At 59.4% G+C, this 23,635-nt stretch overlaps 1 protein-coding gene and 1 pseudogene across 1 annotated transcript; one reads left to right on the top strand and one right to left on the bottom strand.

Annotated features, from left to right (window-relative positions):
- The first annotated feature begins 63 nt into the window (after positions 1-63).
- On the top strand, positions 64-11,518 carry LOC133339759 (semaphorin-6D-like). The gene is given in 16 exon segments (XM_061547928.1): positions 64-121; positions 1,624-1,725; positions 2,167-2,265; positions 2,618-2,738; positions 3,183-3,271; positions 3,452-3,681; positions 4,200-4,266; positions 4,268-4,311; positions 5,566-5,721; positions 6,422-6,481; positions 7,029-7,168; positions 8,009-8,088; positions 9,539-9,560; positions 9,872-10,432; positions 10,796-11,082; positions 11,477-11,518. Coding segments are annotated over 16 exon segments (2,151 nt in total). The 5' UTR covers positions 64-70.
- A 1,891-nt stretch (positions 11,519-13,409) lies between these two features.
- Positions 13,410-22,486, bottom strand: LOC133339760 (mitochondrial import inner membrane translocase subunit TIM44-like; annotated as a pseudogene).
- Between the last annotated feature and the right edge of the window lie 1,149 nt (positions 22,487-23,635).

Raw genomic sequence — 23,635 nt, 5'->3', positions numbered from 1 at the left:
GATGGGTGAGGAGCGTGAGGTGAAGAGCGTGATGGGTGAGGAGTTTTTTTTATCGCAGAAGCTGACGTGGATGGCGGAGCGCCAGGAGGTGGACCGGTGTCTCATGAACGGCAAGACGGAGGTGAGGCCAGACGGCCACGAGGGCCCCTCTCTCACGGCTCAGGAGTCGCCAACCTGCGGCTCTTGAACACCCACTTCGTGACGCTCTTCATCAACATTCACCACCGTCTCGCATTCACCACGCAGTGCATTGCGGCTCGAGGAGTATTGAGGGTTTATTTTGTACCGAGTTTTGGTTGCCAACCCCTGGTCGTCACGGTGGATAGATGTTAACCCCCTCGCCTGGTACACAGGAGGTCGTGGGTTCGATCCCGACCCGGACACCTGCTGCTGTATATTTGGAGCTTGCGTGTCTCTCTCTCTCAACATCACGGTGGCTAGGAGATGTTAACTACCTCGCTTGGTCTACAGGAGGTCGTGGGTTCGATCCCAACCCCGACACCTGCTGCTGTATATTTGGAGTTTGCGTCTCTCTCATCATCATCACGGTGGCTAGATGTTAACTACCTCGCTTGGTCTACAGGAGGTCGTGGGTTCGATCCCAACCCTGACACCTGCTGCTGTATATTTGGAGTTTGCGTGTCTCTCTTCCCGTGGTCGCGTGAATTTTTCTCCAGGTCCTCCGGTTTTTCCCCTCCACATTTAGAATCAACATCACGCGTTTAGAGCATTTCGCCGCTATAAATGTCCACGTGACAAGCCAATTCGTTGAGCTGTCACTTGCGATAGCCAGGTCGCTTCTTGAAAAGAGCGCTACGTAGCTCAGTGGGACCTTACCTGGGAAAATATTATTTTTAAAAAAAAACCAAATAGTCCGTATGAGCTCCCTCTTCTCATAGCGCAGCGCGATCCTCGGAAGGAAGTCGCTGCCGTGCATCACAGACACAGCCTGAGGTGCGTTCACAGCAGGGGGCGATGGCTGCTGTGTGATCTCGCCTAGGAGCACCCCCAGTGGCAGCAGTCCCTGTGTATTAGTCTGTCAGTTGAGTAACTCGCGCGGTGCTAACTTGTTGACATGTTGGCGACAGAAAAATTGGACCACGAATCCGGCGCACGTCGTTGGCCTACTCGTGCGAATGACGTCACGGGAATCTTTAACCGCCCACGTGAATATCAGCCGCAGCATTGACCGGGCGGCCGCCGGGCTCGCACCGCGAGCGTCTGCGAACGCGCGGTGAACGATGGGGCCGCCCCTGGGCCACCGCCCTTCGTGCCGTTGGCAACGCGGGTGACACCGGCGTCACTCGGGTGACACCGGCGTCACGCGGGTGACACCGGCGTCACTCGGGGGACGATGAACCCAGCAGAGGCCCGAGTTCTATTCCCGCTCACGGCCGCCCACACCGGTGACGATTATCTGAACCTGTGCTGGGCATCCCCAATGTCGGCTCAGCCTTAAACGAGTACTTAGTGTGGTGTGTAAAAAGACAAAGGTGGCCGAGCATGGTGCTGGCCACCCGCCCCCTCGTGTGCCTTGCCGGCTTTCACAGGTGCTGGCTAAACAGCCCTTGCCCCCAAAAGTCTGTGGAGGCTGTACGGGGGATGTTTGTCTTCACACCGCAGGAGGAGTGTCACAACTTCATGAAGGTGGTTGCGCCACGAGGAGACGGACTCCTCTTTGTGTGCGGCACCAACGCATACAGCCCCACGTGCAGGAACTACCAGGTACTGCTGCCTGGGTCACACACACAGCAGTGACATACTCTCAGTGTCACCCACAGCAGTGTCACACACACACAGCAGTGTCACGCACAGCAGTGTCACACACGGAGTGTCAGACACACACAGCAGTGTCACGCAGTGTCTATTCCTAGTGCCCCTGCTGTGCGTGTGTGCGTTCGCGCGTGTGTGTGTGCGTGCGTGTGCGCGTGTGTGTCCGTGCGTGTCCGTGCATGTGTGTGCGCGTGTGTGTGTGCGCGTGTGTGTGTGTACGTGTGTGTGCGTGTGTGTGTGTGTGCGTACGTGTGTGTGCGTGTGCGTGTGTGCACGTGTGTGCGTGCACGTGTGTGTGTGCGTGTGTGTGCGCGTGTGTGTGTGCGCGTGTGTGTACGTGTGTGTGTACGTGTGTGTGTGTGTACGTGTGTACGTGTGTGTGTGCGTGGACAGCTGGCGGACCTGTCCTTCACTGGGGAGCAAACGAGTGGCCTCGCCAAGTGTCCCTTCGACCCCCGGCAGGGAGGGGCGGCTGCCTTCGCAGGTCCGTGGGTCGCAGCGACACGCCAGCGACACACGTGTGTCCGTGTGTGTACGTGTGCGGACGTGTGTACGTGCGGACGTGCGTGGGGGAGCGGTGGCAAAGTGGTGAGTGCACTGCGCGACTAGCCCGGCCACCCGAGTGCCATTCCCGCTCACGGCCACCAACAGCGGTGGCGATTATCCGAACCGGTCCCGAGCCTCCCCTAGGTCGACTCAGCCTCAAATTAGCGCTTGGTACGGCGCTGGGGAGACAAAGGCGGCCGGGCGTGGTGTTTTGCCACATCGTGGGTGCCGCTCGCCAACGGGCACTTGCCCCCCACAGGACGCGCGCTAGCTGGGGGACCTTTATCTGTGCGTGCAGGCGAGCGTCTCTACTCGTCGCCACGGCCGTGGACCCCCTGGGGGTGGACGCGGTGGTCTACGGGAGCCTGGGGCCCGGGCCCCCCCGCGCTCCCTCAAACTCGACTCCAAGTGGCTCAAGGGTACTGACCCCCCCCCCTGACCCCCCCCTCACTGACCCCTCACCCACCCTGCCCTCACCAACCCCCCCCCCCTCACCAACCCCCCCACTGACCCCTCACCCCCCTGCCCTCACCAACCCTCACCGACCCCCCCCCTCACCGACCCTCCCACCCTCACCAACCCCCCCCCTCACTAACCCCCCGCCCTCACTAACCCCCCCCCTCACCGACCCCCCCCCCACCCTCACCGCCCGGCCCCCCCTGTGACGTGACACGACCTGCTCGTGTCAGGTCGTGTCACATCACGAGTACTGTGTCAAGGCAGGTGTGTGTGCGTGTCTGAGGTTGTGTTGTGTGTCACGCGTGTCGTGAGTCAACCGTGTGGTACGTCACGCGTGTCTTGTGTGTGGTACGTCACGCGTGTCTTGTGTGTGGTGCGTCACGCGTGTGCCGTGCGGTGCACAGAGCCCGTGTTCGTGAGGGTGCTGGAGCACGGGCAGCATGTCTACTTCTTCTTCACGGAGATCGCCGTTGAGCTCAGCTCCATGGGCAAGGTGACGCGCCCTTCACTCACACACACACCGACACATGGGCCTTCACTCACACACCGACACACACCGGCCTTCACTCACTCACTCACACACACACCAACACACACCGGCTTTCACATGGGTTCCTTCACTTGTGTAGGCGTGCTGACACAGGTGCGTCGCTGCCCCCCCCCCCCCCCCCAGGTGCTGTTCTCGCGCGTGGCGCGCGTCTGCAAGAGCGACGCGGGGGGCTCTCAGCGCGTGCTGGATGGCCACTGGAGCTCGTTCGTGAAGGCGCGACTCAACTGCTCGGTGGGGGGCGAGGCGCCGGGGGACGCCCCCTTCTACTTCAACGAGCTCCAGGGGGTCTCCGAGGTGCTCCACATCGGGGGTCGCGAGCTCGTGCTCGGGGTCTTCACCACCCCCCTCAACAGGTGCCCCCCCCCCCACCCCGACCCCACCCCCTCCACCCCCTCCACCCCACCCCCTCCACCCCGACCCGGCCGTCACCCAGGCATCACTGCGCTGTCGAGGAGACGTTACCACCCTCGCCTGCCGCGAAGGAGCACGTGGGTTCGAGCCCCAGAGCCTGGCGATGCCCGCGGTATATTTGGAGCCCGCGTGTTCTCCCCGTTCTGCAGCGTGAATGCGAGATTGTGTTGGTGTGTTTGAGTGATCGAGTGTGGGAAGCGGTAGTGTGGTGGTTAGCGCGCTGCGCTATGAACCCGGTGGCCCGAGTTCGATTCCTCCCCTAGGTCGATTCAGCCTCAAATGAGTGCCTGTTGCGGCGCGTAAACATCCCCACTAAGGGAGACAAAAGTGGCCGGCCGTGGTTCTGGCCACCCACCCCCCGTGTGCCGTGCCGACCTCGCTAACAGCACTTGCCCCAGCAGTCTCCAAGAGGCTACACGGGGTAGCTTTGTCTTTACATTGCGTGCGCGCGTGTGCGCAGCATCCACGGCTCGGCCGTGTGCGCGTTCGACATGGAGGACGTGGCCAGCACCTTCCAGGGCCGCTACTCGGGAGCAGCGAGGGCCCGACGGCCCCTGCTCGCCGTGCCGGAGGCCCGCAACACCCACCCCCAGGTGGCATCACAACCACAGACCCGCCATCACACCGTGCCATCACACCACTCTCACACCACTCTCACACCACTCCCATCACACCTTACCATCACACCACTCCCATCACACCATACCATCACACCGTGCCATCACACCACTCCCATCACACCACTCCCATCACATCGTGCCATCATACCGTGCCATATTCTCAGGTTTTTCGGTAAAGTCACGTAGGTAAAAAATAAAATTAAAAGTTAATAAAAGTAATAATGGAAATAAAATAAAATAATAAATCACGACGTTTCGGAGGCAACACAAGTCTCCGTTATCAGGTGGGACCGTCACAGCTTGATGCAGTAATTTTAGCTGTGACGGTCCCACCTGATAACGAAGACTTGTGTTGCCTCCGAAACGTCGTGATTTATTATTTTATTTTATTTCCATTATTACTTTTATTAACTTTTAATTTTATTTTTACCTACGTGACTTTACCGAAAAAACCTGAGAGTATGAATCCTTGCAGTCACGAAAGCTTCAAATCTAGAATTAATACCGTGCCATCACACCACTCCCATCATAACACTCTCATCACACCACTCCCATTACATCAGTGCCATCACACCACTCCCATCACACCGTGACATCATTATCATGCCCCTGACATCATGCCATGCGGCTGTGATCCCTTGTGTGTCTCTGTGTTCCTGTGTCCTCTGTCTGTGTTCCTCATGCCCGTGTCCACATGTCTCTCTGTCGAACATGTCTTGCTTATCGCTTCATTCCCGTCTCTCAGCCCTTGTTACCTCGTTTGTTACCCCGTGTGCCATTATCTTACCCCATGTCTAACCCCGTATGTCACCCTGTGCGTCTCCCCGTGTAATCACAGTGTCACCCTGTGTGTGGGGAGTTGTGGTGTAGCGGTCAGCTAGCTGCGCTACGAACCCAGCGACCCGAGTTCGATTCCTGCTCACGGCCAACACTCACGACTATTATCTGATCAGGTCCTGGGCTTACCCTAGGTCGACTCAGCCTCAAATGAGTACCTGGTGTGATGTGTAAACATCTACAAATGCGGCCGGGCATGGTGCTGGCCACCCATCCCATCGTGTTGCCGTGCCGGTCTTCATAGGTGCAATTCGCTATCAGCACTTGCCCCAACAATCTGTTGATCTTTGTCTTTTTGTCACCCGTGTGTCACCTGGGGTGTCGCCCTGCGTCTCATCCCCCACGTCTCGCCCCCGCGTCTCGCGCCAGGCCCGGTGCGTGTGCGGGCGAGGGGGAGGCGGCTGCGTTCCCCCGCTCGCCGCTGCTGCCGGACGAGGCGCTGAGCTTCGCCAAGACGCACACCGCTGGCTCACCGCGCCGTCAACGCCGTCTCCCGCAGCCCTGGTTCGTGCGCTCCGGCACCCGGTGAGAACAGCAACAACGTCACACCGCCCCAGCGCTTGTGCCAGGCTAGGTGCACCCTGAGGCTGGCACGGGAAGTGCGGAAGGCTCGCATGGCAAGGAGGTCGCCGCGACAGCCCCAGGTGCAATGGGTTGACTGCCAGACTTGACTGGCAGATGCACACCTGTGAACAGTAAAAGATCCCCAGTATAGCCTCAACAGGGATTGGGGAAAGTGGACCCCCGAAAGCCGGCCGGCACACGAGTGGGTGGGGTAGCCAGCACCACGTCCGGCCGCCTTTGTCTCCCCATTGCCGATGTTTATACACTGCACCAGGTACTCATTTAAGGCTGAGTCGACTTAGGGAATGCCAAGAACCGTTTCAGATAAACGCCACTGGTGTTGACCCGCGAGGACGAATCGAACTCGGGTCGCTAGGTTTATAGCGCAGCGCGCTAACCACTACCCTAACCACTCCCCACCTGTGAGATCATGCACGCACACACAGATGTGCACGCACACACATATGTGCATGGACGCACGCACAGATGTGCATGGACGCATGCACAGATGTGCATGAACGCACGCACATGCAGACGCACACACAGAGAGCGCCAGCTTTCGGACCCCCGTAGGACTCAAAACGCTGGGTTCAGAATAATCCATCTTAACGCGCGACCTCTGCGTGACCCCCGGCGTGACCCCCCCCGACCCCCCGCCCAGCTACCGGCTGACCCACATCGCGGTGGGACGTGAGGGCGGGGCGCCACGGCAAACGAGACGGTGGGCTGCTCGCGGCGCAGAGCGGCGTGCTGCTCAAGCTGCTGCTGCTGCCGGGCGGTGGCGGCGGTGGTGGCGGTGGTGGTGGCGCCGTGCTGCTCGAGGAGGCGAGCCCTACAGCGCCCGCGAGTACGCACACACGTGGGGGAGACGCGCACGTGGGGGGAGACCCGCACGTGGGGGGAGACGCGCACGTGGGGGAGACGCACACGGGGGGGGAGACGCACACGTGGGGGGAGAACGCGCACACGTGGGGCGAGACGCACACCGCACGTCCACACGCTCGTCGCTGGAGCTGGCCCTGAGCGGAATTGAACTCGGTGTCCCCGTGTCCCCACTCTATGCCCCTCCCCGTATCTCTCCCCATGTGTTGCCCTCCCACGATCCCCCCCCCCCCCGGACCCGTGTGTTCCCCACGTGTCTCCCCATCCACCGCCCCCCGCCCCATGTTCCCCGTGTCTCCCTCATGTACCCCTCCCATGTCATCCCATGTGTGCCACGTCGTGTGTGTCCCCGCTGTGTGTTGCCATCACGTGCCCCCCGCCCCCAGCTGTGGCGATGCGGTCCCCGCGCGCGTGCGGGCGCTGCTCGTGGACGCGGAGCGCCACGCCGTCTTCCTCGCCTTCTCCTCCTGCGTGCTGCGCCTCCCGCTCAGCCACTGCGCGCGGCACGCAGACTGCAAGAAGTGCGGCACACGCCTAGGGCATGCCACACCACACGCCTAGTACACGCCTAGCACACGCACACCTTCTCACGACTTCTTCGTGAACCCACTCCTCTCACACCCCCCCCACCCCCCACAACCACCCCCCTCCCCCCCACGACTGCTGTGTTCACCGAACGGGGCCGGAGCGGCCGGGCCCCTCTCGTCACAAAAAAAAACCCGAACAAACAAATCCGCCCCCAGATTGATCTTTGGGAACGATGTGGTCAAATTCGTGTCGTCAAGAGCCTGCTACCAGCCGACCAGGCACAACAAACAACGTTGCCCGCGTGCGCCAGCGTTGGACTCGCCGCCCCCGCGCCGTGCCGGGGTGGTCGGAACTTGGGGGCGTCGGTCCCAGGGCCATGGCCGCACGATGGGCGACGGGAGTCGGGTCACGTTCGCACAACTGTCCGACCCCTTACAGTGCCCCCTACCTTATTACAGACCAATTCAGACCTTGTTGGTCACCCCGTGCCATTATAAATCTAAACGTTAATTCTACAAAGTACCATCACATGGTAGAAACACAAATAGACAATGTTTTTGTTACTCAATTTCCCTGTGCAACAATACGGGTAAACCGTATGGGTGGACAGGTTGTGCGTCCGTTGCGTCCGTTGCGTCGCGCGTACCCGTGGGTTTCCCCGTGGGTACCCAGACCCCAGGCAGGGCTCGAGCGGAGGTGGTACCGACGCAATTTTGGCCCGGGTGATTAATAGGCCCGGTTCAAAAAATCGATTAAGATTCGTAGTAGTTGGACCGATTGACTGAAGGTGCAGGAGATACGCTGGTAGTGACCTGCTCCGTCTCTGCGTGGGCCCCAGGGCTTGCCTGGCGTCCCGGGACCCTACTGCGCCTGGTCGGGGGGGACCTGCAGCCGCGTCACGCCATCATCCCACGGCAGGTTGCGGACACTCGCGCACCGCACGCACCGCACGCACCATACCACCACATGCACCGCACACACGCACCACACGCACTACCCACTGAACCCACGCACGCACTGCACCACATGCACCGCTACACACACACAGCACTACACACACCGCACTACACAATACACACACCACTCGCACCGCACTACACACACCGCACTACACAATACACACACCACTCGCACCGCACTACACACATCCGCACTACACAATACACACACCACTCGCACCGCACTACACACACCGCATTACACTCAATAACCCACGCACACCGCAAACACAGACCGTACACCACACGTCACAAAGCGCCACGCACTGGCAGTGACGTCACCAAACCGCAGCAGCAGCCCCACTGAGACGCGAGGGTTTGGGGATGTTTGGGGTTGTTTGGGGTTGCCGAGTGTTGGTGTCGGTGGGGGGCCGTGCCTAACTGGATGAGGGGGGGGTCCCCTCTGTGTCCCCAGCCCCATGGCGGAGCAAGCCCTCGCCACGGGGAGCGGCGGGGGGGAACCTGCCTGACTGCGCCCGGTGAGCCCCCCACAGTCCTGCAGGGGGGTGTCCAGTGTCTCTGTCTGTGCCATGTGCTGTGGTAGATCGACACTTCACGTGGCCTTACAGTGCACGCACATAGCCTGGCACAAGCGCCGTGGTGATGTTGTTGCCGTGGTAGTGGTTGGGGAGGCGGCGTTGTAGCGATTAGCGCGCTGCGCGGTGAATCTGGCGACCCGAGTTCGATTCACGCTCACGGCGTGAATCGAACTCGGGATTCATACTCTTAGGTTTTTTCGGTAAAATAAAATAGTAAAAATAAAAAATAACTTATGAAATCGATTAGTTCTTTTTCATTGATTTTTTTATTATTATTTTTACCTACACGACATTTACCGAAAAAAACCTAAGCGTACCAGTGACGATTATCTGAACCGACTCGGGAACTCAAATGAGTACGAGGTGCGGTGTGTAGTAAACATCGCCACTAGGGAGACAAAGGCGGCCGGGCGTGGTTTCCGACCACCCACCTCCACGTGTGCTTATGCCGGCCTTGATAGGTGGTCGCTAACAGCACTTGCCCCAAGTCTGTTAAGGCTATACGGGGGATCTTTGTATTTGTGTGCTGTGATTTGACTTTGGTGCAGTGGCCTAGTGTGTATATTGACATGGGTTGTGCAAGATTGTGGTGGCGCTGCTTATGATGGTGACGATTGCTGATGACGTCGATGGTTACGAGTATGATGATGGTGGTTGCAATGATGATGACTTTGGTGGTGATGACGACGATGTGGACGACAATAATGACGATGATGACGACGATGTCGACGACGATATTGAACAATGATGACGACGGTGATGGACGACGATGATGACGGTGATGACGACGATGATGATCCTGTGCGTCTCCATTGCCCCGTGCTTCCACAGGACTCCGTTGTGACGTCCAGCGGTGAGTGTCTCCTCCACAGCATCACATGGAGCGTCACGGTGTAAGAGTAGTGAGTGTCCTGCGTTTAGTGTCAACTGTGAGTAGCGATTGTGAAGTGCGTGAGTCATGGCAAGTGCGAGTCGTGTCAAGCCTGAAGAGTGAATGTGCAGTGAGTGCCAAGCGTGAGTAGTGTCACGTCTGAGTGAGTAGTGATCGTGTAGTGTGAAGTGTGCGCAGCATCAAGTGTAATGACTGTGAAGTGAGTGTCAAGTGCGAGTAGCGAGCGTCCCGCGTGTCGCGAGTGGCCGCTGGCGCCGTGCGTGCCGCCACAGGAGCGATCCGCGAGCCGCGGGTCTCCACCTCCCCGGGCCGCGTCCCCGCCGGCATCGTGTGGCTCTGCCTGCTCGGCGCCTTCGCTCTCGGCGCGGCGCTCTCCTGCGTCGCCACCGTCTGCCTCTTCCGGCGCTGCCGGCCCCGGCGGCCCGAGCGGCCGCGCAAGCCGCCGCCCGCGGCGCCGGCCCCGGGCGCCGGCCCGGGGCCGGCGGGGCCCTACGGCCGTTCGCGGCTGCTCGAGGAGCTGCTGCTGGAGGGCGCCGCGCGGGGCAAGGTCGACGCCGTGGCCAGGTCGGCCGCGCTGCTCGTGCCGCTCATGGCCGTCGGCAAGGTGGACGTGACGGCGCTCGAGTGGGCGGGGGGGCTCCCCCCGCCGTTCCCCCGTGCCGGCGGCCGCCCCCTCCCCGAGCTGGCGGCGCTGCCCACCCCCGAGTCGCCCCGCCCGCGACGCGCAGGAAGGCGCGGCGGGGGCGGCGCGACCCCCGGCCGCGGCCGTCGCCCGTCGCGACCGCCGCGGCCGCCGCCGCCGCTTTCGCCGTTTGGCCCCGGGAGAGCGCCGGGTCGGACGCGACGACCGCGGGGGGGACCCCGGGCAGCAGCAGGGCCACACAGAGCGAGTGAGCGCACCCCAGCCTGGCGCTCGAGGAGCTGCTCAGGAAGCTGCAGGAGACCGGTCAGGTGACGCAGTGCATCCTGGGAGATGGGCGCCGTCCCCGCCCGGGCGGCCGTCTGCCGTGCGCGCCGCCCGAGCGGTCGGGCGCTCCGCTCCGCCGGCACCGCTCGCGGCCCCCGTCGCGCTCCCCGCCGCGCCCCTCCTGGCCCCCCTCCTCTCGGGCGCGCGGGGGTCGACCTCGTCCGGGAGGGGGGCGGCTCGTGAACCCGGCCCCCCCCGGTCCCGCGTTCCCTCGTCTCGGCGCGCGCAGAACCGCGGCGGTCAAGCCGGCGCCGGCCCCAAGCCGCCGGGCGCCGCTCCCCCTCCGGCGCCTCCCACCGGCGCTCCCCCACCCCGCGCGCCGGCCTCCTCCTCCTCCGGGCGCGCAGCGCCGCCGTGCGGACGCTAAGCGCCGGGAGCGGACGGGGGGAGCGCCCGCCCGGCCCGGGGACGCTGCGGAGCCGCCGCCGGCGCCCCGGAGGCGCGACGAGCGAACATCGGCGGTGGTCGAGGCCGGACGGCGCCACGCAGCGCCACGACCAAGGGCTTCGGGAGACGGTGCCTCACGCTGAACAAACGGCGGGAGGAGCCGGCAGAAAAAACGGGAACGCGCGAGCTCCTGGCGGAATGGTGAAACGAGCGCACAGCCACGCGTGCGTGCGACAGCGATTGGAGTGCACGGGCCTGTATATGCGCGCGTGAACACTAACACCAATATTGGTATTGGTGTCTGGGGAGTGGTATTGTCGTGGTTACGTCGACTCAACCTCAAATGAGTACCTGGCGCGGTGTGTAAACATCGCCACTCGGAGACAAACGCGGTCGGGCGTGGTGCTGGCCACCCACCCCCTCGTGTGCCGTGCCGGCCTTCATATATACTGCTCGCTAACAACATTTGCCCCAAAAGTATGGTAAGGCGACACGGGGCATCTTTGTCTTGGTCTCGGTGGAGCAGCAGCTGCAGGTTGAATGGAGCCGCTTCAAGAGAACGTAACGGGCGGCGCTTGTAGCGTCGGGACTCGACCGCCCCTTTTCCACTGCAACATCCGAGCCGCGCCAGCGTGGGGCTCCCTCGCAGTCCGGGTGGCTTTACCACTTTGCTCACCACTTCTGAATCTGGCCGCGGACCAAACGGGGCCGAAGAGCCCCGAGCGAGGCCAATACTTTTTTGTGCGTGCAACGTTAGCGGCACGGCTTGGTTTCTGCAGTGGAAAACACATCTTGGTGCTTCCTGATCCACGCCAGTGGGCCAGTTGGCCCGACCGTGGCCCTGGCGCAGTTTGGTCGTGCCAGTGGAGGAGGTGGGTAGATGCGTACGCTAATTTGCAACGCGGGGGGCGAGCGTCGGGCGAGCGTCAGGTGAGCGTGGGGTGAACCGCGTTGACGCGGGTGGTGAGCGTGGGGTGAGCGTGGGATGAGCGTGAGGTGAGCGTGGGGTGAACAGCGCCGGAGTAGGGGGCGAGCATGGGGTGAACCCTGTCGACGCGTGGGGTGAGCGTGGGGTGAGCGTGGGGCGAGCGTGGGGTGAACCGCGCCGGCACGGGAGGGCGGCTCTCCCACTCACCACGCGGAGGGGGCCTGGTTCAGGCCCAGTCCGTCGCCGTGATGGACGTCGCGGTCATGATCACGCTTCGCTCCGTCTCCACCGAGTTGGCAAACGCTTCAGCGGAGCAGACTGGAGTGTGGCACAGTGAAGTGGAGCGAGGTGGACTGGAGCACAATTGAGTGGAGCACACGAGAGGGGGCTGGAGAAGCACACTGGACGAGATTGGATAATGCAGAGGGGGAGGGAAGTGCTAAATTGCTCACACTCCATTGGATTGTGTCACTACAGTGGAGTAGATGACACTGAACTGGAAGCATACGAGAGGTGGCTGGAGCACACTGGACTGGAGTGGGCAATGCAGGCGAGGACTGACACTATCACACCGGACTGGAGTGGATTAGACAAGGAGCTGTGAGCAACCTCCGTGTCACCGACCAATCACTCATCGGTGTCCACCATCACATTGCGGTGCTCAGAGCCGTCCCTCGGGTAACGGCGACTCGGGGTGACCCCCCCCTCCCCCCCCCCCCCCGTGCTTCCGACGTCCCGGTGGTGTCAGATGTAATACTTCCTGTTTCGTTGCCCCGGGCCCCACCCCCCCCCCCCCTATGGATGGCCCTGCTCGTGCTCATCAAAACCATCGCATCCCAAGTCGCACGAGACAAAGACGCGCTGACGGATGGGACATGACGGTGATCGCGGCTGCCGCCAGAAATATATGGCCCCATTGAGTGGAGTTGAGCACAATGGAGTGGAGTGGGTGCTGCTGTAATTGCAGACACCGCTGTTGCTGTGTTTACAGGGCTCCGTCGTCACGGGGCCCAGGAGGTGGAGGGAGCAATCCCAACCCGAGCGGCGCAGAGTCCGTGTCGCGTCGACACAGCAGAATCATCAGCCAGCTCGCGTTTCGCCTGTTTTAATAGCTTCATGTATAGCGCATTATGACTGTGATAATAATGATGATGATAATAATAATAACCATTCTCTTCCAACATAGCACTATTTTTTACATTAAAAAAATCAATCAATAAAAAATGGTGTCGTCCTCATCTTGGCAGTACAGGGTCGGGCAAGGTCGCAATAAACGTGACACACGCTGCCCGCTAGCGCACCCTGGGCCCCCGCGTTACACGGAGGAGGAGAGAGGAGGAATCATTACGAATCGCGTCCACCTTCCACCTCTTCCAAGATGTCGGGCCAGTGTGGAAAAGTAGGCAGAATACCCTCTTGCTCTCTTAAGAGCTCCCTGTAGTGGAGGCCTTTCCGCCAGCAGTGGCTCGAACAAGCAATTTCAGGGCTGCACCTTCACCCGTACCGTGCCCCCCCCACCCCCATAGCAGTGCTCACGCTCAGCTAATCCTCCTCCTCCCACCACCACCACCACCAACCACCACTCCCGGCGGTGGCGGCACACCCTACGAGCTGCAGTATCGGAGCTCTGACTAAACCGGAGCCAAGATGTGGTCGCTGTTGTGGAGCCGGGAGCGGGGCCGGGAGCGGGCTGAGCGATCAGAGGATCTGTTCCGAGCTGGAGGCCGAGATGTCACAGGAGGCGCCACGCAGCCCAGGGGATTGACTCCTCCTGGTCACGGCACAGAGCCACACGTACAACATACGCACCCACTTGTCCTGCAGACACACACGGCGCGGGGGGGGGGGGTGCGGCAGAGCGGGCAGGGTGAGGAGTGGCGTTAAAGCACGCGGACTTTAAACCGCACGCTGCGCTCGTTTAACTCCCTTGGTGGGGGTGAGAGTTGTTGGGTACGCACGGGGTCGCCCTCCACCGTCTGCCCCTTGGAGTCTCGCAGCACCAGCCACGAGCTGAGCCTGGAAGGTGATGATGAGCACGGGACCCCTGCTCCATCAGCTTCCCCACGCCAGCTGCGCGGATACACGCGGCATAGCACGTCACACGCGTGGAGATGCACGGTCACACGCGTGGAGATGCACGGACACACGCGTGGAGATGCAACGGACACATGCGTGGAGATGCGCGAGACGCGGTGGAAACGCCAAAGGACACGCAGTGACGCATGGATGCACGCAGCAGAGCAGGAGTTGAGCAGTGAGTCGCAGGACACAGAAACCAGATAGACCACAGCATAGCAAATCACAGTTCATAGCAGAGCACAAAGGTTATAGCTCAACATACAGCTCGTAGCACACAGCTCACTGGCATTCAGCCCTAGCATGCAGGACAAAGCACGCGGTTCTGAGACGCGATGACAACGACAACAGGCAGGAGGAGGAGGGGACTCACGTCAATGTTGTCGATGTCGAGGATGCGCGAGTGGAAGGAGCAGCCCATGGCCTTAGCCTGCTTGATGGGGTGAGCGAGCTGACTGTACGTCTGTGCGATACCAAACACGGCGCACAAACCACGACACACCCCCTCATAAATCCCAAGTTGCTAATTTCAGCATTGCAATGTTTGGATATGACAAGTTACAATTGGATGTTTTTTTTGTTTCATCGATGGAAGGAAACCGAAGAACCGGGAGGAACAGGGGAAGAGAACATTCAATCTCCAAGCAGATGCCCGAGTCGGGAATTTATACCCAGGTTTCTTGCTTGCGAGGCACGAGTTGTCGCTACCCGCACTCCCGCCCGAAATGGCGAGAGATTTTGGCAAACGCCAACATTCCAAACAGTTTTTACACGGAGGCTTTTCGCGACCAGTACTCAAATTCTAAATGTTGTGGATTCACACTTCAAACACACCGGTGGGCCTGAAAAAGTAACTAATTGGCCGTTTCGTTAACGTGACACATTTTTTACTGATTGGTCATGTCGGGTGGTGGAGGGTTGCGACACATTTATAATAACGCGATCTCACCCAAAAAACCTTTATTATGACCTCAATGTTAATTTGAATTGGGTCTCCATTGCCGCAGACGCCGTTCATTGCTTTGCACGTCACGTGAAACATGGAAAACAAGTCTCCAGGACTGGAGTTGGGAACCATGCTCTAAGACCCCGAGTCTCTGTGCGAGTCTAACGGGTCTCTGTGTGACTCTAGAGCCTCCGTGTGAGTTTATGAAATCACAATGTGAGGACCACAGAAGTAGAACTCAACATTCAATGGGGGCTTTGAAGCAGAAATCCACCCACATCAAACTGAAGCCATTTGCTAGCTAAACGTATCTGTACATAGACTTACAAGGTTGCTATCCATCGCAGAGTTGGAGTGATTAAATAAGTTCATGTCTATGCGTGAGACGGATTTGTAGGAACACTGGACAGAGATGGCGATCGGTGTGGGGAAGGCCTTTACTCAGCAGCGGATAGACATTGGCTGGTGATGATGATGATGATTTCTCCTCCAGCCATATGTGAGAGAGACTCGGGGGGATGAGTTTGGGTGTTACGCTGCTGTGCTCAGAGGGGGCCTGGGTATTGGAGAGTGACAGGGAGAGCAGGGCAGACTCACCGCACTGGTAGCACCATGTCCTGCAGCACGTCCAACTGTCCCCGCAACATCGCCTGGGCAGAGACACGGAGACATGCAGGTGAGCGAGCGAAGTCCCGGGTGCACGAGTGAGGATCTGGATGAGCCGACGCGAGGTTCTGGAAAGCGAGAGGTTCTGGGTTGAGCGAATGAGGTTTTGGGCCCAGTACATTGTTTGCTCTTGCGTGAGCCAACAAGGTACTGGGCGAGTGAACGAGGTGCTGGGTGAGCCGGGGTGAGTGAATCTGGGCGAGCGAGTGAGCTCACCTCCAGCCACGTTGGGGATGATGTCCTTCTCGCACTGCATGAGGAACCGCTCCTTGTCGAAGGCGGGGTCCACCTTGAGGGATCTCTGTGAGCACCTCGGACATCTCCGTCTTGGAGAACAGTCCCCTGCCAGCAGAGCACGGGACACGGCAGACGCTTCACCCCCCTGCTCTTTAATAATGCGGCGGAATCGGACTTCAAACCCCTCCGAGGTCGAGAGTGCGAGATAGAGAGAGAGGCTACTCACCGACGAGCTGGGAGACTTGTCGGTGAGGGTGCGTGACGCGCGGATACATAGCGTTGTCACTCTCGTCGTAACGCATCTTCATCTCAAAGAACCCTGCAACACGGCACACGCGGTGCGGTGACGCGGCGCACGCTCACAGCTTCACTCGCCGTGCCGACACCGCAACCGACACAGCACCGCGGTGGTCTCACCACGCTTTACACCACGCACAGCGAGCCCCGCCACACACACCGCTCCGACACCACCACAATATAGTTGCTGCGAGGGCTGCGGTAACGTTAACCACGACAACGTTACAAAATCTCCAAATGGATTGCGGCTGTTTAAATATTGAAGGTTTTTTTAACAGCGCTTCTTGTTATTTCAGTTTCCGACCCCTGAACTAGGACAACCACACTCGCAAACCACCACACTCACTATCCACCACTACCACACTCACTATCCACCACTACCACACTCACTATCCACCACTACCACACTCACTATCCACCACACTCACTATTCACCACACTCACTATCCACCACAACCACACTCACTATCCACCACACTCACTATTCACCAGACTCACTATCCACCACTACCACACTCACTATCCACCCAACCACACTCACTATCCACCCACAACCACACTCACTATCCACCACACTCACTATCCACCACTACCACAATCACTATCCACCACAACCACACTCGCTATCCACCACTACCACACTCACAATACACGAAGGGTGAGGAGGGGTGAGGTTAGGGTTGGGGTTAGGGGTGAGGCTAGGATTAGGGATGGAGTCTCACTGTTGAAGACGACGTTCCCATCGCGGAACTCCCTCCACTGTTGATACCAACGTGAGTCCTTGTGTAGCACCATGCCCATCGCCTCTCTGGACACAGATACACAGCGTGCATCATACACACAGCATACAAGCACACCGCATCAAGCAGACTGATGTACACCACCACCATCGCTGTGTCTCGTGCGTCTCTCCGTGTCTCCATGTCTCGTGTGTCACCGCGCCCCTGGTGCGTCACGCCGTAGCTGTGGCCGCCGCGCGTCTCACGTGTGGCGAGAAGATCTTCTCCTCCGTGTCCTTGTCGGCGGCGCCCTCGCTTCGCTTCCTCAGCACGCCGGGGGCCGGTAGCTGCCGGTGCGGCCAGCACGCTGTCGTCAATCTCCCTCTTCACCGACTCCACGCTACTGCACCACAAACACGTCGCCCACTCCCGAGATTGCGCTGGCGCGTAGTGCGTGCGTTGGACCGGTGTGTGTGTGCTCCGTGAGTTGATGGTGTTGGGAGTTTTTACTGTTGGTTTTGTAAACTCGTGTTTACCCAAGTAAACCCCACTGAGCATTAGGACTCTTTTTCCAGAGGATCCTGCCAAGTCTTCCGTAGTAGGGGGGGGGGGGGCAAATGATTGCTGTCCGTGTGGTGTATTTGTGTGTGTGGTTCATGTGTACGTTGGTGCATTGCGGCTGTATTGCTGTGGGTGTTGGTGTCGATGCGTGTTGGCTGAGAAGCGGGTGTGACGCCGGGTGTGACGCCGGGTGTGACGTCGGGTTGTGACGTCGGGTTGTGATCGTCGGGGGTGACGTCGGGTGTGATGTCGGTGTGACCGTCAGGGGTGGATGCCGCCAGTACCTGCGAGATTGCGCGGAAGGCCGACGTCTTCCCCAGCATCTCCCCAGCTCCGCGACACGGAACTGCGCAGAGTCCTTGGCGGTGCGGGCGGCTCCCTCCACTCCCTCCTTGAGCCTCTTCCCATATATCGGTCTTACCCACCTCCTCAAAGCCCTACGCACAGTTACACAAAGATCCCCATATAGCCTTAAACAGACTTTTGGGGCAAGTGCTGCATGCTAGCAGCGCCTATGAAGGCCGGCACGGCACACGACATGATAGGTGGCCAATGGCATTCCCCGGCTGCCTGTGTTCCCCAAGCGGTGAATGTGTTACACAACGCCCACATATTCATATGAGGCTTCGCAACCTAGGGAGGCCCAGGACTGGTTAGATAATTGTCATTGGTGTTGCCTGTAAGCGGGAATCGAACTCAGGTTTCCGGGTTCGTAGCGCAGTGTTCTTACCAATGTTCCACGCTCCCCAATAACAAAACACACATTCATACACGCACTGACATACACCCACCTCCTCAAAGCCCTGTGGCATAGTCGCACACACACATGTACAGGGCTACACCACCATCATACAACACCTCTTCACTGCTCTGTCGTACAACCACACACGCACCATACACACAAGACACAAAACTACACACAAGGCTAAACCATTGAACAAAGATGGTCCACTGCAATATCGTGAACTTTCAGATGCGCTTCTTCGCTGTCTGGAATGTTCTTCCTTCCAATATTAGGAAGGCCACTGGAGCTATGCACTTGTACATCCGGTTAAAAACTAATTTCTTTTTGGTCTTTTAGTTTTTTGTCCTTCCCCCGCTCATTTCCGATTAGCATGGTTGGCTAAGTACGGAGTGAAAGAAGTTCAACATACGTACATACATCGACACACATTCACACACACACACACAGGCGAATCTAATAACAATGCCAACAGTTGGTGAAAGAGGCTGAATGATCCACCACAAACAAGGCGTCGATTCTAGCTTTGAGTCGACAAATCGACGCAACTCGTCATCCGGCTCGCCTCGCACCTCCTTCACGGTGTCCGACAGCTCCTCCATCTTCTTCTTAAGCTTTTCCGATGTCTTCAACGTCTCCGATTCGATTGTTTTCTAGACGGACGGAAACAGCAGGCAGTGGCGGACAGAACAGTGGAATTGACATGTCTCACAGTGTCCGTGTGGTTGTTTTCCGATGTTTGCATATTCATGATATCTGTTTGTGTGTGTCTGTCTGTCGTGTATGCATATTTATGGTTGCCTGTGTGTTCATGGTGTCCGTGTGTTGCTTGCATGTGTGTGTGGTGCTGTGTGAGTATTATGTGCCCACAGTGTCCGTGTGTTTGTGGTCTCCATGTGTCTGTGTTATTTGCATGTGTGCGTTGTGGTGCCTGTGTGAGTGTATGTATGTGCCCATGGTGTTCCGTGTTTCTGTGTGTTGTTTGCATGTCTGTGTGGTGTGTGTCCATATGCTTGTGGTTTCCATGTGTCTCTGTGCAGTGTGAGTGTGCCTGGTGTGTTTGCGGTGCCTGTGCGGCATGCGTGATCCATACTCACGTATTTCCTCCTCGCCTGTTGCAGGCATCAGACTCATCGGAGTCGTTTCGCCTCTTCCCGGAACTTTTTAAACTCTCCTTCATTTCTTTATTCTTTGTCATGTCCTGCTTAATGTTGTCAAAAACTCCGAAAAGAATCCCTTCTCCCTCAGTGGAGTACGCGTTCCCCTGGGCAGGGCAGAACCGCAGCGAGAGCATCAGCCAAGCACACGGCCGGAGAGTACACGTAACAACAAGCACGCGACACAAAGGTGCATGGCACACGAGGACTCTGCACTCAGGTACACGACAGACCAGTACATTGACCAAGCATAGGGCACACAAAGTACACGCACCCAGTCCCCCTCTCCTCACTTGACAGATGTCAATGTTAAAGCAGTTCTCATTTAACTTATTCGTATATCCTTCATGATCGGCAATGTATTCAATAACGTGTGTAAGGCATCCTCCATTCTCGACAACATGAAATTCATCCAATCTTCTTGTAGTGTATCAGTGTCCAACCGATATTCGTCTTTTCCCATATTCTGCACAGGCTTCCGGGTGTTGGCATTTGCCAAATCTTCTGACGGAGCACATTATGGTGCTGACAGGACATCCTCAGGGAGACGATCCATGTGGTTTTGCCTCTCCTCACAAGCGCATTGGTCGAGAGAGTTGCATCTGCCAAAATCCACTCAGTCTGTTCAGGCTCTACCATGTGAGCCATTTGGAATTGGAGCCAGATGCGAGCTCGTCACTGGGGGAGATTCCTCGCCGCTATGAAGCAAGTGCAATTACCAAACCCATGCTGGCCTTTAGTGCGGCCCCCGACAATACACAACATGTGAAAACACCCCCACTCCCCATCATCACCATCAAGGCGCTGTCAACCCCCAATGTTTTCAAATGTGTGGCGGCCCTCACACTGATGATGATGCCTCATCGGTGAAAGTGCCACTCCTACCTCCCTATAACCCCAACCCTCACCCCGTCCCATCATCACCCCCGAGGCATCACTCGTAACCTTCACCTTAAACCGCAGTCAACGCATCCTCACCCTTCGCCCCAGGTCACACCCCACTCGCTTAAGCCTCTGACAGCCTCACTCACCCTTACCCCCTCACTCACCCCCCTCTGACAATGATCGCGGGGACCGCGGCTGCCCTCACCTGCGCGTGCTGGAGCACCGGGGGCGCGTCGCCGGCTCGTGCCCACATCGCTGTGCGGCGGTGGCGCAGAGGCTGGGCAGCGCCTGAAGCCTTCTCCTGTACACGCACTGCTGCTGCAACAAGAAAGACAAGGTCAGTTCATGCTCGTTGGTTTCTTCGGTAAAGTCACGTAGCTAAAACATATAAAATAAAATAAATTAAAATGAAAACAAATAAATGAAAAAATAATAAAATCTTATTTTTTACCTACGTGACTTTACCGAAAAACCAAAGAGTAGGGATCCTTACAGTCACGAAAACTTCAAATCTAGAAAGGTCAGTTCAGTTCATGTATTAGGTATAGCCCTGTGAGCCCTGTGAGCCATGCGGCTCTTGACTCCCCCCCCCCCCCCCCCCGTGAAGCTCACAAGGACTGTTGGGTGCACGTGGTGCTCGTGAGGCCGTAGTCGGCACCGCGCACGAGGTGGTGGGGAGCGGGGGGGGGCATAGCCGCCTTTATCTCCCCCAGTGCTGATGTTTTATTGTTTTACACTGCACGGGTCAGATATTCGCCACCGATGTTGGCCACGAGCGGGAACCGAACCAAAGTCGCCGGGTTCGTAGCGCGGCGCGCGAACCACTCAAGTCCCCCAGACAGTGCGTGACCCCCGTGCTGTCGTAGACGTAACCTCACCCACCCCCCACCCTGGTGAGTCGGTCTCACCGACTCACCAACCCCACCCACACCCCTCCCTATAAACCCCAACCCTGACCCCGTCATCACCCCGAGGCATCACTCGTAACCTTCACCTTAAACCGCAGTCAACGCATCCTCACCCTTCGCCCCAGGTCACACCCCACTCGCTTAAGCCTCTGACACAGCCTCACTCACCCTTACCCCTTCACTCACCATTATCCCCTCGCCCCCTTATCCCCTCACTCACCTTAGCCCCTCGCTCACCCTTAGCCCCTCGCTCACCTTATCCCCTCGCTCACCCTTACCCCCTCGCTCACCCTTATCCCCTCACTCACCCTTATCCCCTCACTCACCCTTATCCCCTCACTCACTGACCCTCACCTCTCATACCCCGAACGCTCAATCGTATCCACTCATCCCTGTCTCCTCACCCATCTCACCTTATCCCCCTCACCACTCACCTTCGCCGATCACCTTATATCGTCTCACTACATCTCCTCACCCTCACATCACCCCTCCTCACCCTGTCGCCACCCCCTCACCCCGTCCCCTCACCCCCGCAGCTCACCCCGTGCCCTCACCTCGTCCCTCGCCCCTCACTCCTCGCCCCTCACCCTCACTCCCACCCTCACCCCGTCCCCTCACCCCTCACTCCTCACCCTCGGCCCCTCACTCCTCATCCTCACCCCTCACCCCGTCCCTCACCCCTCACTCCTCGCCCCTCGCCCCTCACTCCTCACTCTTAACCCTCGCCCGTCACCCCTCACCCCTCACTCCTCGCCCTCACCCCGTCTCTCACCCTCACCCCTCACCCTCGCCCCTCACCCTCACCCTCGCCCCTCACTCCTCACCCTCGCCCTCACCCCTCACCCCGTCCCCTCACCCCTCGCCCCTCACCCCGTCCCCTCACCCCGTCCCCTCACCCCTCGCCCTCACCCGTCCCCTCACCCGTCCCTCACCCCTCACCCGTCCCCTCACCCCTCGCCCTCACCCCGTCCCTCCTCACCCCTCGCCCCGTCCCCTCACCCCTCGCCCTCACCCCTCACCCCGTCCCCTCACCCTCGCCCTCCCCTCACCCGTCCCCTCACCCCTCGCCCTCACCCCGTCCCCTCACTCCTCACCTCCCTCACCCCGTCCCTCACCCCTCGCCCTCACCCCTCACCCCTCGCCTCACCCCTCCCCGTCCCTCACCCCTCGCCCTCACCCTCACCCCGTCCCCTCACCCCTCGCCTCACCCCGTCCCCTCACTCCTCACTCCTCACCTCGCCCCGTCCACTCGCCCCGTCCCCTCACCCCTCGCCCTCACCCCGTCCCCACGCCACCTGTGAGTACCGACACAGCGCCGCCATCTTGGCCGGTGCAGGATCTCGCGAGAGTCTCGCGAGAGTCTCGCGCGACCCGGAAGCGTTTTTGAAGCACGCGGCGGGGGCGGCGACATCCCCACGTGCGTTGTGGGAGGGGGGGGGTGACGCGATGGGGTCAGGGGTCAGAGGCTCAGCGTGGGGTCAGGGTGGGGAGGGGTCAGGGTGGGCGCAGTGGTGAGCCGCATCAGTGAGGAGTGGTGAGGAATAGTGAGCACCAGCGAGCAGTGGTATTCGTAGTAAGCAGCACAGGCGCCAGTGAGAACCAGCAAGCGTGAGTGATCAGTAGGCAGAAGTGAGTGTCACGGTGAGAAGTGGTGAGGAATAATAGTGAGTGTAGCAGAGGTGAGCAGCAGCAGCAGTGAGTGTGTCAGTGGTGAGCAGCAGCAGTGGGTGTGGCAGTGGTGACCAGCAGCAGCAGTGAGTGAGTGAGTGTGGCAGTGGTGAGCAGCAGCAGCAGCAGTGAGTGTCACAGTGGTGAGCAGCAGCAGTGAGTGTCACAGTGGTGAGCAGCAGCAGTGAGTGTCACAGTGGTGAGCAGCAGCAGTGAGTGTCACAGTGGTGAGCAGCAGCAGTGAGTGTCACAGTGGTGAGCAGCAGCAGCAGCAGTGAGTGAGTGAGTGCTAGTGGCGGTGAAGCCGTCCGTCTCGCCATGTCCTCGCAGCTGAGCGCGCTGCTGTGTGTGGGTGACCGGGCCCGGGTGGCGCCGCTGTCTCGCGGCGCGGGGCTGGAGGAGTCTCGGGCCGCGTTCCGGAGCGCGTTCGCCGGCGAGCGGGAGCAGGAGGCGGCGCTGCGCGGGGACTTCGCCGTGCAGCTCTACAGCGAGCAGTGGGGAGCTTCGTGGACGCGGGTCCCGAGATGAGCATCGAGGCGCCCTGCAGGCTCAGGGCGGTGCCTCTGTCTGGCGGGAGACAGGTAGTGTGTGTGTGTCACACGGGGAGAGGTGTGTGTCACACGGGGGCAGGGTGTGTGTGTCACACGGGGGCAGGTGTGTGTGTCACACGGGGGCAGGTGTGTGTGTGTGTGTCACACGGGGGCAGGTGTGTGTGTGTCACACGGGGGCAGGGTGTGTGTGTCACACGGAGGCAGGTGTATGTGTGTGTCACGGGGGCAGGTGTGTGTGTGTGTCACACGGGGGCAGGTGTGTGTGTGTCACACGGGGTCAGGTGTGTGTGTGTGTGTGTCGCACGGGGGCAGGTAGTGTGTGTGTCACACGGGAACTCGTG

This window comes from Lethenteron reissneri, unplaced genomic scaffold (assembly GCF_015708825.2).
Source record: "Lethenteron reissneri isolate LAM-NWPU_2019-01 unplaced genomic scaffold, ASM1570882v1 scaffold_255, whole genome shotgun sequence".
NCBI classification, from domain to species: Eukaryota; Metazoa; Chordata; class Hyperoartia; order Petromyzontiformes; family Petromyzontidae; genus Lethenteron; species Lethenteron reissneri.
The sequence above is the reverse complement of the archived record's forward strand: the minus strand, read 5'-3'. Positions and strand labels throughout refer to the sequence as shown.